Raw genomic sequence first — 12,094 nt, forward strand, 5'->3', positions numbered from 1 at the left:
TTTAGTTTGCATGGCGCCTTTGTATATTTTATATATGCAATTAGTTTGAAATCTTATCATTATCTATGGTGGCCCTTACTGCATCATGTATATTATGAAGTCATGAATTTAAATTTTGATTTTTCAAATTTATTCTTATTGACTGCTATAGATTTTTTTGTCCTCAAGTTGAAACTCCTATGCTTATTGTACCTTTTATTAACTCTCCTTTTTGCACTTCTGAAAATAAGGATTTTAGGTAGAGTATGTTTTTAAATACTACAATAGCATAAGCAATCATTTGGAACATGCAACATGTCACTTAAGATAAGTGATAATAGAGCTTGAAGTGAGATCTCCGATCGGGGTAGTAGTGCTGACCTTAAGAGAATTTTAATACTTAAATCATACAATGATCAACATTTTACTCTAAATAATCTTAAAGGGCAGAAAAATATAGCCACTAGTGGTCTCCCACACTTCTTAAGACGATTGAATTTTTATCAAGAAATTATAGGTACAATTATGGTTATACTATTAATATAGACGTGTCAAACATTTAGTTAAAATATATAAATATATCATGAGCAAAAAACCATATAAATTATATCCCATGGTGTTGACGATAGTTAATGTCAATAAAAAACCGTCAATATACCCTACATAAATGATTAAAATAGATCACCAAAATAGGTATAGTATTTTAAACTAATGAGTTCCATGAGTTTTATTGATTTCTTGACTGCAGGAGGATTTAATCAGAAAACCATCAAGGTGGATCTCATCATCAGCGCAAATTACGTTAATCCACGACGAAACTAACTTGGGAAGACTCTAGAACAATCCCAAAGACAACTCACCGAGACCCGCGCCACTTGGTCAGCGTGTGGGGCCGGCCTGCCCCACCTGCAGGCCGGCCGACCAGTGGGCCCCACCTGGCAGCCCCTCCTCGCTACGTCGGTTCCCCACTGCCTTAAAGATCAAATCTACACCATTATTCAAGGTCGGTTCGATTCAAGGGTCCGGATTTGATGTTGCCATGGATTCATGGGCCCACAGGATTCCTAGTGCCCCCTATAAATACCCCCTATACCTCCTCCAGCAGAGCCATCCTAAAACCCTAATTCACATCCTCATCATCAGGATCAGAGCTAGCAATCAAGAGAAGACTAGTCCTCCAAGTTATGATCTAGCCTTTGTAAATAGAAATAGTGAGAGAGAGAGAAGAGTTTGGAGGAAGTGTCGGCTTGTCGGTGCTCACTCAATGGCTTGTACTTTGCGGAATCAAGTTCTATTTGAGCTTACTTCTGAGATTTCTCTGGTATTTAACTTCTGATTCAATTAAGTATCGTGTTTATATTGTTCATCAGGTTTGCGACTCTTTTTGAGTACTTTAATCCTTGTCGCTCTTGGGTTAGAGTAGTATTCGTAATATAAGCGTGGTGCTTAGACTCGATTACTCGTGGATGTACCCTGCATTCCGGATTGGTGGTAGATCACAAGGGTGACTATAAAGACAAGTTGAGTCCTTTGTAGGCCGAGCAAGACCTGGTTACTATAGAAAAACATACTTTGCTTGTGTTTCTCCTTAGTAATGTCCCCAGTTGAATAGTAGAAGACATAGCTTACCTAAGTTAGAACTAGACAACCCTAGTAATCTCCTCTACGCTCCTGTTTATCTTAAGCCTTGATGCTACTCCTGGTTAAGCTAGACTTAGTTAATTTCACATACGTTTTCTTGAGTTCGATATTCTAGAATACTTTCCGGTGAAGTGCTACATCGGTATCCATGTGCTTGCGGATTTATCTGTGTGCATTTAAATATACCAACACATGGTTAATAATATGGTTTTAAAAAATTTGTGATTGTCATTAGTATTTGAGTCGTTAAGGAAATATTGTTTCTAATAAAATATAACATATATATTTATCGTTCATGCATGTTGGCTCCACATTTATGCTTACTTTTATCAAATCTTAGTATATTAATATTGATATAAGTGAGTAATATAGAAACATATACACATTTTATGGATATTTAAACAATATTTTAATAGAATATGTTGATAACTTTTAGGTCTAGATTTGAGAGGATATTTATTTTTCAAATAATAAGATAAAAATTGGGCCAAAATTATCTATCATATTAAAAGTACGTGGAAAATTGGGCAACGAATTACCTATCATATTAAGGGTATGTGGGTAATTAGATGTAAATTTAGGTATACTTTAGATCATGTTTCTTATTGGCATACATGGGCAGTTTAAATATAGAGTCTTGTGTTACTTTGTGTTGTTTTATGTAATAGTAGAGACGGGTAATTATTTAATATTGCTTATTACCAATGGTGATTGGGTTATATCAAATGGATGTTCAAATGTTTGAGATTTTTACGAGGATTTCTAGGATCTATCGTGTATCGTGAGAATTAACATGGAGGATCCATTAGGGACCTCTAGTTAGAATTTCTAGTATTTATCTTTTTTCTAGCATGATATGTATTTAATTGAAACCTAATATTAAGAAATATAAATTCTAGTTGCATCCCTTATTGTGAATTCTTGAATCATAGTTTTGCTTTCAACTTTTAATCGAGTTGTGCATTTTTTCACATGTTGAGTAGAAACTCTAGTGTTTTTTTCATCTTTTATTCAAAATTTATTCTTTTTATTAAAAAGAGTTTAGGACCTAGAAGTATTATTTTTTACTGTTAATTAACTTGAAACGCAGATTGCACCATGGCACTGAATTTGTTTCATTTGTTATATCACTATGTGTGTACTATTGTTTTATATTTTATAGAGTGCTTAAAGTTAAATTACCGATATTGATATGACATAATGTTTCGATTGAAATATATACACTTATTTGAAATAACAACTTATGAAACTGATTATAATGTAGTGTTAATATAATTTAAAGTGAAATGTTAGTGTTATGTTCTTTCTATTTGGCTTGTCAATTAAACATTTCCTATGCTTTATAAGGCCAGTCTCAATGAGAGTTTCATCGGAGATGCATTTAATAGCCACATAAACACTTTTGATGATGTGGAAACATTTTTAAGAAGAGAGAGATGAAGTAAGTTTCATGGACATGAAACTTTCTTGGAATGATTAACAACTCTCTACGAGTCATGAAATTAAATGTCTATGAAACGATAGAATGAAACTTTCCATTAAGAGTGTGTGTTTCATCCATGTTTCATTTCATTCTATTTGACATGGCAAGTAGACTTGAACATTTCTTTGAGTCGAGCCAAAAACAAGTCTGACTATTTTAGGCCAAAAAAACCCTCCCATTGTGCGAGTCGAGCTTGATTTTGGCCTGACAGGCCGCCTGCGTAGTTTATAGTGTAAAATAGGTAAAATAAATATTTCAGGACTGGCTCGGGTCAAGAAAAAAAATTCTAGATAGTGGGATCTTTGCCCAGGCCCTGGCTGCTAAGTCTCATGGGTGGGCGAAAACCCGCCATGCTAGTGCTAGGCCTGTGGGTCAAGCCATGCTCAATTTACTCAGGTCTATTAACATGTAGATTTGAGGGATATTTTTGTTGAAGCCTAGCATTTACATGTAGATTTGAGGGGTAGTTTTGTTTATTTCTTTGTATGGCTGAGGTAAAAATAGAAATAGAAATAATACTTTATGTTATCTTTCATAACGAGTAGTATTTAAATTTTTTGCATTTACCATTGTTAATTGCTAGTCCAGCGATTCAAAATTCAGAAGTGAGAACGAAGACCGAAGGGTTCAGTTCCGTGTGAAATGAAACCCAAGGGGTCGCTGCTTGGGAATTGTGCTGGCTTTTAAGTGCCGGCGCTGGCTGCTGGCTATTTGAAGCGTTGGTTGGACTCACTGTAGGATCAGGGGAGAAGTGATCGGCGTGGTGCCTCTCCGATCTGCCGGCCATGAGGTGAGGTGAACGTGAACCGGCCGGTGATCTTCTTTCTTGCACTCGGTTTCGGTTCTTGCCTGTCTTCCTCCACGGGCACTCTACTGATCGTTCGTTCCTCTCTCTCTCTCCATGGCATCTAGCGACCACGGTGCTCGGATCGGTGGTGATAGATGGCGCCTCAGACGAGAAGCCGGAAGAAAGGCCATGCCGCGCGGGCTGCTCGTGTGATCCACCCAGCTGACCGCCTCAGCAAGCTCCTGGAGGAGATCCAGGCGCAGATCCTGTCGTTCCTGCCGGCGCAGGATGCCGTGCGTATGTGCGTCCTCGCACGAACGTGGCGCGACGTCTGGATGCTGACGAGACGCCTACTCATCACCGACATCACGGGCGGGGGCGAGGGCGTGTGGGTTCAGGAGGTCCGTGGATTCGTGGACCGCCTGCTTCGCCTCCGCCTCGACGGGCTCCACGACGACGACTACGCGCCCATTGACGCGTGTGAGGCGTACCTTGGGCATCCGCTACACCAACATGATTGTTAGACAATCTACTACTACCTTGTGTGAACACACAACAGAGGAAGGTGGCGCCGAAAAGACTTCCTGTTGTGGTACTGTAGCCGTTGCAAGGCCCGGCGCCGCACTGTAGCCACAGCAAGGGCAGGCGCCTGAGTTAGCTCTGCTGTGTTATCTGGTCATTGTAGCAGCATGACAGCTGTACTAGGACTAGATGGATAGAGTTATATATATAGTTTGCCACTGCAACTCAGTAAAGAGAGAGTTCAGATTTGCCATATCCTATATAGAGCTCTGGCCAATGCTGATGTCTCTGCTGTGTGTATGTTCTGTTCTCCCTCCCTTCTTCTACCTCTAGTCATAGTGTGTGGTCGGACAACGTTTGTCGTGGTCGACCGTACTCGGCAACACTGGTGAGTGGTCGACTCACCTGAGCCGGTGATCCTGTGTGGCCCAACAAGTGGTATCGGAGCCGTACAAACGTTGTCGCCAGACTAACCGCTGACGATGACGGACAGTTTGGAGATGGACGACAGCAGCGGAGGCTACCCAGCCATAACAGGAGGTCGTTGTTCACACGGTACGAGAGGTCAGCGGCACCAGTTGACCGATGCTGACTTGCAACAACTATGGCGAGTGATCGGTGACCATAAAGGTCAAGCTCAGAGCTCGATGGCTCTGGAATGCTGTTGACAAGGACACCGAAAATAAAGAAGACGATATGTCAGCGTTGGAGGCTATCATCGCTACTGTACTGGCAGAGTACAGGGAGCCGTTGGGGGCGAAAAGCTCTGTTAAGGAGGCATGGGAGGCTATTGCGGTGATGCGCGTCGGTTCCGACCGCACAAAGAAGGCGACGGCCTAGCTTCTAAAGTAGGAGTATGCCAACCTCAAGTTCAAGGATGGTGAATCGGTGGAGGACTTCTTCCTCCACCTGCAGACGCTCATCTGCAAGCTGAAGAGCCACAGCGTCATCATCGACAAAGAGGAGGCGTTCTCCAAGTACCTCCACTCCGTGCCAGCAAAGTACATCCAGATCGCTCTCTCCATAGAGACGATGTTGGACTTGTCCACCCTCACCATTGAGGATGTGACAGGCCATCTGCGGGCGGTGGACGAGCGCCTGGAGTAGGCGATAGCAACGAAGGACAACGGCAAGCTGTTGCTGACAGGAGAGGAGTGGGCTGCTCGGTGGAACTCCGGGGTAGCCTCCTCTAGCCGCGGTGGCGATGGCAAGCGTCGTGGCAAGGCTTCTTCGGAGAAGAAGAAGTAGGTCGACCCCAACGCCTGCCGGCGCTGCGGGAAGACAGGACACTGGGCAAGGGAGTGACCAAATCACAAGCAGGAGAAGAAGGCTAAAGTTCATCTAGCGCAAGCTAATGATGAGGATGAGGCCACTATCCTGATGGCAACGTTCTGTGCACTGCACGACATCGAGGCCGAGGAGAAGGGAGAGGTGACAGTGGTGGAAGGACCTGGCAAGGCCCTAAAGGCTGTCGACCTCGATGAACCACGCGCCCAAGTCCTCCTTGAACATGTGGGCGGCAACCAGGAGCAGTGGTGGTACCTGGACTCTGGTGCCAGCAACCACATGACAGGCTCCAAGGGAGCCTTCTTCGAGCTCGATGACGATGTTATCGGTACGGTGAAGTTTGGTGACGGCTCAAGGGTGGCAATCCGAGGGCGCGTCACCATCATCTTTAGGTGCCAGAATGGGGTGCATCAAGCGCTAACAGATGTATATTACATCCCACAGCTGCGTTCAAGCATCATCAGCATTGGCTAGCTGGATGAGGATGGTAGCGAGGTACTGATCAAGGATGGAGTCCTCAGGATCAGGGACCGGGAGCAGCGACTTCTTGCCAAGGTGAAGAGGTCCCAAAACCGGTTGTACCTGCTCGACCAGAAGGTAGAGCAGCCGGTGTGCCTGGCGGCAAGGCACACCGAGGAACTGTGGCTGTGGCACGCCTGGTTCGCACATCTCAGCTTCGGCGCGCTTGGTCGGTTGGAGAAGCTGGTCCAAGGGCTACCCCACATCAAGCACGGAGGCGAGCTATGTGACAGCTGCCTGGCTGGAAAGTAGAGGAGGCTGCTGTTCCCAAAGGCAACCAAGTATCGTGCATCGGACGCTCTCAAGCTCGTCCATGATGATCTTTGCGGGCCGATCACACCAGCCACAAACGGGGGTCGGCGGTACTTCCTCCTGCTCGTGGATGATTATAGTCGCTACATGTGGCTACAACTCCTGATGAGCAAGGACGAAGCGGCGACGGCGATCAAGAAGTTCAAGATGCGCACGGAGGCCGAGAGCGGCAAGAAGTTGCTCATGCTGAGAATTGATCGCGACGGCGAATTCACTTCGGTGGAGTTCGCTGCGTACTGCACGGATCAGGGTGTGGTACGACACCACACCGTACCGTACTCGCCACAACAAAATGGCATGGTGGAGCGACGGAACCAGATGGTGGTCGGCATGGTTGGATCCATGATGAAGGCCAAAGGCATGCCGGCAAGGTTCTGGGGTGAGGCGGTGACCACAGCGGTGTTCATCCTCAACCGTGCTCCCACCAAGGCCCTAAAGGGCAAGACGCCTTTCGAAGCTTGGTATAGGTGGAAGCCGAGCGTGTCCTTCCCCTGGACATTTGGCTGCATCGGCCACGTCAGGAAGATGAAGCCGGTCCTGACCAAGCTGGAGGATAGCAGCACACTGATGGTGTTCCTGGGCTACGCGGAGAGTACCAAGGCATACCGGCTCTACGACCCATGCGGAGGCAAGGTGCTTGTCTCACGTGACGTCGTGTTCGACGAGAAGGCAGCTTGGGACTAGAACAGTCTGAAAATGGGGGAAGCTGGTGGCTTCACCAGCACCTTCGTCGTCAAGCACTTGATCATCCACGGTGGTGGAGACGCTGGGGAAGAGGTGCCGAGCACTCTAGGAGGGGTGCCGAGCACTCCAGCAACAGAGCCGAGCAGTCCTGGGGCAGTGTTGAGCACTTCGGGAGGGATGCCGAGCACTCCGGGAGGAGTGTCGTGCACTCCTGGAGGGATGCCGAGCACTCTAGTAGTGGTGGCGACCACCCCAGGACGGGTGCCGAGCACTCCCGTAGCGAAGCCGAGAAGTCTCGCAGTGGTGCCGACCACTCCAAGACTGAGGTTGAGCACTCCTACAGTGGTGCCGAGCACTTCAGGAGTAGTGATGAACGGTCTAGGAGTAGTGCTGAGCACTACATCCGGGGTGCTGAGCACTCCAGGTGCTGAGTCGATCACTCCGGTGGAATAGGGAACTCCATCAACATCAATAGAGTTCGTCTCACCACCAAGCAACATCACTGAGTTCGTGGATGCCTTCCACGAAGGTGAGGAAGTGCGGTTCCGCAGGCTGGACGACATCATCGGTGGCACAGGGCCCTCAGGGCTAGCGGGTCGGCTGCTCAATGACCCAAAGCTGCTTCTCGTCAGTGCTGAGGAACCACCCACGTTCGCGCTGGCTGAGCATGATGGAAATTGGCGACGGGCGATGCTAGAGGAAATGAAGGCGATCAAGGAAAATGAGACTTGGGAGCTCATTGATCCACCTCCAGGATGCCGGCCGATCAGCTTGAAGTGGGTGTACAAAGTCAAGCGGGACGAACACGGCGCCGTTGCCAAGCACAAGGCGCGCCTTGTCACCTGAAGCTTTGTCCAGCACGAGGGCATCGACTTTGAGGAAGTCTTTGCGCCGGTAGCGCGCATGGAGTCTGTTCGTTTGCTACTAGCTTTGACAGCAGGAAAGGACTGGCGCATCCATCACCTGGACCTTAAATCGGCCTTCCTCAACGGCGAGCTGGCGGAGACGGTCTTTGTCAGATAACCTCCTGATTTTGTCGTTAAGGGAGTGGAGCATAGGGTGCTCCGACTGCGCAAGGCGCTCTACGGGCTACGACAAGCCCCAGGAGCATGGAACACCGAACTTGACGCCACGTTGGGCGAGCTTGGGTTCACACGGTGCGGAACCGAGCACGCGCTCTACATGCGGCGACGGGGGAAGGAGGCATGTATGTGGACAACTTGATCATCATTGGCGCGTGTGCGGAGGACATCGACAACTTTAAGTGTGAGATGGCGGCTTGTTTTCGAATGAGCGATCTCAGCACGCTCTCCTACTACCTTAGCATTGAGGTGAGACAGGAGGAGGAGGCACTCATGCTCGGTCAGAGCGCGTACACCTTGAAGCTGTTGGAGTGGAGCGGCATGGCTGAGTGCAAGCGGTGCGTGACTCCGATGGAGGAGCAACTGAAGCCGACGAAGGCCAGTATTACGACGAAGGTGGATGCAACACTCTACCAGACCATCGTCGGCGGTCTACGCTACCTAGTCCACACGAGGCCAGATATTGCGTTTGTCGTGGGCTACGTCAGTCGTTTTGTCGATGATCCCAGAGAGGATCACTGGGCTACGGTGAACCGGCTACTGCGCTATGTTAAGGGGACGGTGGATCAAGGGATCACCTTCCCCAAGATTGGTGGAAGTAGGCTGCAGCTCATTGTCTTCAGCGACGTAGACATGGCGGGGGATATCGACGGACGGCGGAGCACCTCTGGCGTGCTCGTCTTCCTCGAGTCGGCTCCAATCTCATAGCTGTCGCTCAAACAAAAGGTGGTGACGCTATCTACGTGCGAGACAGAGTACGTAGCGGCGGCCACAGCGGCGTGCCAAGTTGTGTGGCTACGCCGTCTGCTGGGCGAGTTGACCGGTGTGGAAGCTCACCCACCAACACTGATGGTGGACAACTAGCCCGCCATCGCCCTTGCGAAGAATCTGGTTCTCCATGACCGGAGCAAGCACATCGACGTGAAGTTCCACTTCCTCAGGGACTGTATCGATGGAGGACAGATTGTCATCGAGTTCGTCAAAACTGGTCGGCAAGTCGCAGACGTCCTCACCAAGCCGCTCGGACGTCTTCGGTTCACGGAGCTGAAGGACATGATTGGCATGGAGGGGGTTCAAGGGTTAGCAGTAGGATTAGAGAAAGAATTGTAGGGAAGGCGGCATCGAAAAGGCTCCCTGCTGTCCGCACTGTAGCCACAGCAGGGGCAGGCGCCAGAGTCTGCCCTGCTGTGTTATCTGGTAACTGTAGCAGTATGGCAGCTGTACTAGGACTAGATGGATAGAGTTGTATATATAGTTTGCCACTGCAACTCAGTAAAGAGAGAGTTCAGATTTGCCATCTCCTATACAGAGCTCCGGCCAACGCTGGTGTCTCTGCTGTGTGTATGCTCTGTTCTCCCTCCCTTCTTCTATCTCTAACCATAGTGTGTGATCGGACAACGTTTGTTGTGGTCGACCGTACTCGGCAAGACTGGTGAGTGGTAGACTCACCTGAGCCGGTGATCCTGTGTAGGCCAACAATGATCACGCACGCCGTCGGGAGCTGGATCCGCCGTGCCCTGGAATGTCTAGTTAAGTCGCTCAGAGTCAACATGTGGCGCCGGATCCACTGTGATAAGTAGTAAGCTCCTCGTGTCACGGCACTTGACGAGGCTAGAGCTCCATGGCTTAGAATTCTTGTGCGGCAGTGGCTGCCTCAACTTCTCAGGCTGCCCATCGTTGGAACATCTTGAGCTTACAGACTGTGACTTGATCAATCTCATCATGGTGACGTCCCCGTCGGTTAAACCCCTGGTCATGACAGACTGCGGGTCATGTCGATGTTTTCATATTTTCTTTCCCCTTCTGGTTTTGCTGTATCTAGAAGACTTTTTTGAAAACACTCCCGTGCTGGAGAGCATGCCACAGTTGGCGGTGGCATATGTCTCCATCCCTGATATAGATGATTCAGATGACGATGACGATGATTCAGATGACGATGAAGATGATTCAGACGATGATGAACAAGATATCACAAAGAGCATCGTACTGGAAGGATTAGCTGAAGCTAAACATCTAGTGCCGCTATCTGACGACAACATGGTACATTTTAATTAACTTTTGTGCCTTTCGATTTACTAGTACCCACTAGTAGAAAAACGACTTTTGATCCACTTCGAAATTTGGCTGTAGTCCCGGTATTTTTCGCGCCCGAGACTAGAGAAACCTTTAGTCCCGGTTGGTAGCTCCAACCGGGACTAAAGGTCCCTGCCCAATGGCTACAGCGCCAGGCTTTTGCTGCAGGGGACCTTTAGTCCCGGTTGGAGCTACCAACCGGAACTAAAGGTTAACTTTTACTCCCGGTTGGTCCCTCCAATCGGGAGTAAATGTCTACTCCCGGCTGAAGGCTCCGTCCGGGACTAGAAAGGGACCTTTAGTTCCGGTTTCTGTCTCCAACCGGGACTAAATGTCCCCTCCTATATACCCATTCTTCCTCCCCGAGCCCGAGCCACTTCGAGCTCAGTGTTCTTGCTTCATCGCCAGCCTCTCTTCTTCCTCATCGCCGGTAATCACAAGATTTCTTCGATTCCTCCATCGATTCTTCGATTCTAAAGGTTACCAACTTTATACTCTCATGTTTCATTAGTAGCATATCTCATTTTGTGGACTAGATATATGTGGTTTTTTATGGTGGATTTTTTTTATTTGTAAGCCATTTAAGCTTAAAATCACTTTAAAGTTTGCATATTTGGATGAAGGAAGGTTAAAGTAGTTATTCAAAACTAGTATTCAGCTTTCATTTCTAGCATGCATAGCACACTTCATGGTTTAGAGATATAGAGAATTTTAGAGTTTTTTTAATTTTATTTGTTTATAAAATGAGAAATTTATATTATATTAAAAATGGGCATGGAGAGTAGATGGCAACTGCTTCTGGGTCCTCGGCCTCTCATCGGGTTCCAAAGCGACTGAGGCCGGACCTCCCTCTCATTGCATGCGGTAAGTGTGAGGAGAAGATTGTGATAGAGTACCGGGTGAGGAAGGAGTGTCCCAACAAGGGCCGTATCTTCTACAAGTGTCCGGATCGCAATGTGAGTTATTTTGTCGCATTTGATGATTATGGTTAATTTATACTTATTTTCATCATGATTGTGATTAAAGTTCTAATTTTTTATTTTAATTTCAGTGGGATGGCACTGGATGTTCAGGCTGGTACTAGGAGGAAGAGTATGTTGAACACGTGCAAAACTCTTGCACAGGCGTCTACGGCGGCTGATGAGGCAGTGATCCTGCGGAAGAAGCCCATAGATGTTGAACAAACGCATGATCTATTTGTTTTAGTTAGGATTGATCGCGAAATCCTTATGCTGCTGAAGTGCATTTTAGCTTTAGTTTTTTTAGTGGTAGTTGGGATTGTCTACATCGTAGCAAGACTTTCATATATTAATACCTTGTGTGGTGGCATGCATGTCGTATAATTAACTAATTATGTTCTAGGTTTTAATATGGTATGTATGTCATGTAATGCAGATGAGCCGGCGTTGGATGTACAATACTGATCGCCGCTCCCAAGAGTTCATTGAGGGCGTGCATTCTTTCTTACGTGTGGCCGAGGCAAACAAGCGCGATGGTTTCATGTGCTGCCCATGTGCCATATGTAAGAATTTGAAGGAATATGCTAGCTCAAGGAGTCTTCATTCATACTTGTTGAAGTCGGGTTTCATGCCAAACTATATTTGTTGGATGAAGCACGAAGAAACCGGGGTTGTAATGGAAGAAGGTGAAGAAGAACAATGGGACGATGATGACATTATTGCTGAATATGGTGCCTTCAATGATACTACAATGGGGGAAGCTGAA

At 47.4% G+C, this 12,094-nt stretch overlaps 1 protein-coding gene across 1 annotated transcript; it reads left to right on the forward strand.

Moving 5' to 3' along the window:
- Window positions 1-8,485: 8,485 nt before the first annotated feature.
- LOC136488449 (uncharacterized mitochondrial protein AtMg00810-like) lies at window positions 8,486-9,004 on the forward strand. Its single transcript, XM_066485379.1, has one exon. It carries the CDS (start codon window positions 8,486-8,488, stop codon window positions 9,002-9,004), a length of 519 nt encoding a protein of 172 aa, XP_066341476.1.
- Window positions 9,005-12,094: the final 3,090 nt, after the last annotated feature.

The sequence above is a fragment of the Miscanthus floridulus genome, chromosome 10 (genome assembly GCF_019320115.1).
Source record: "Miscanthus floridulus cultivar M001 chromosome 10, ASM1932011v1, whole genome shotgun sequence".
Lineage (NCBI taxonomy): Eukaryota > Viridiplantae > Streptophyta > Magnoliopsida > Poales > Poaceae > Miscanthus > Miscanthus floridulus.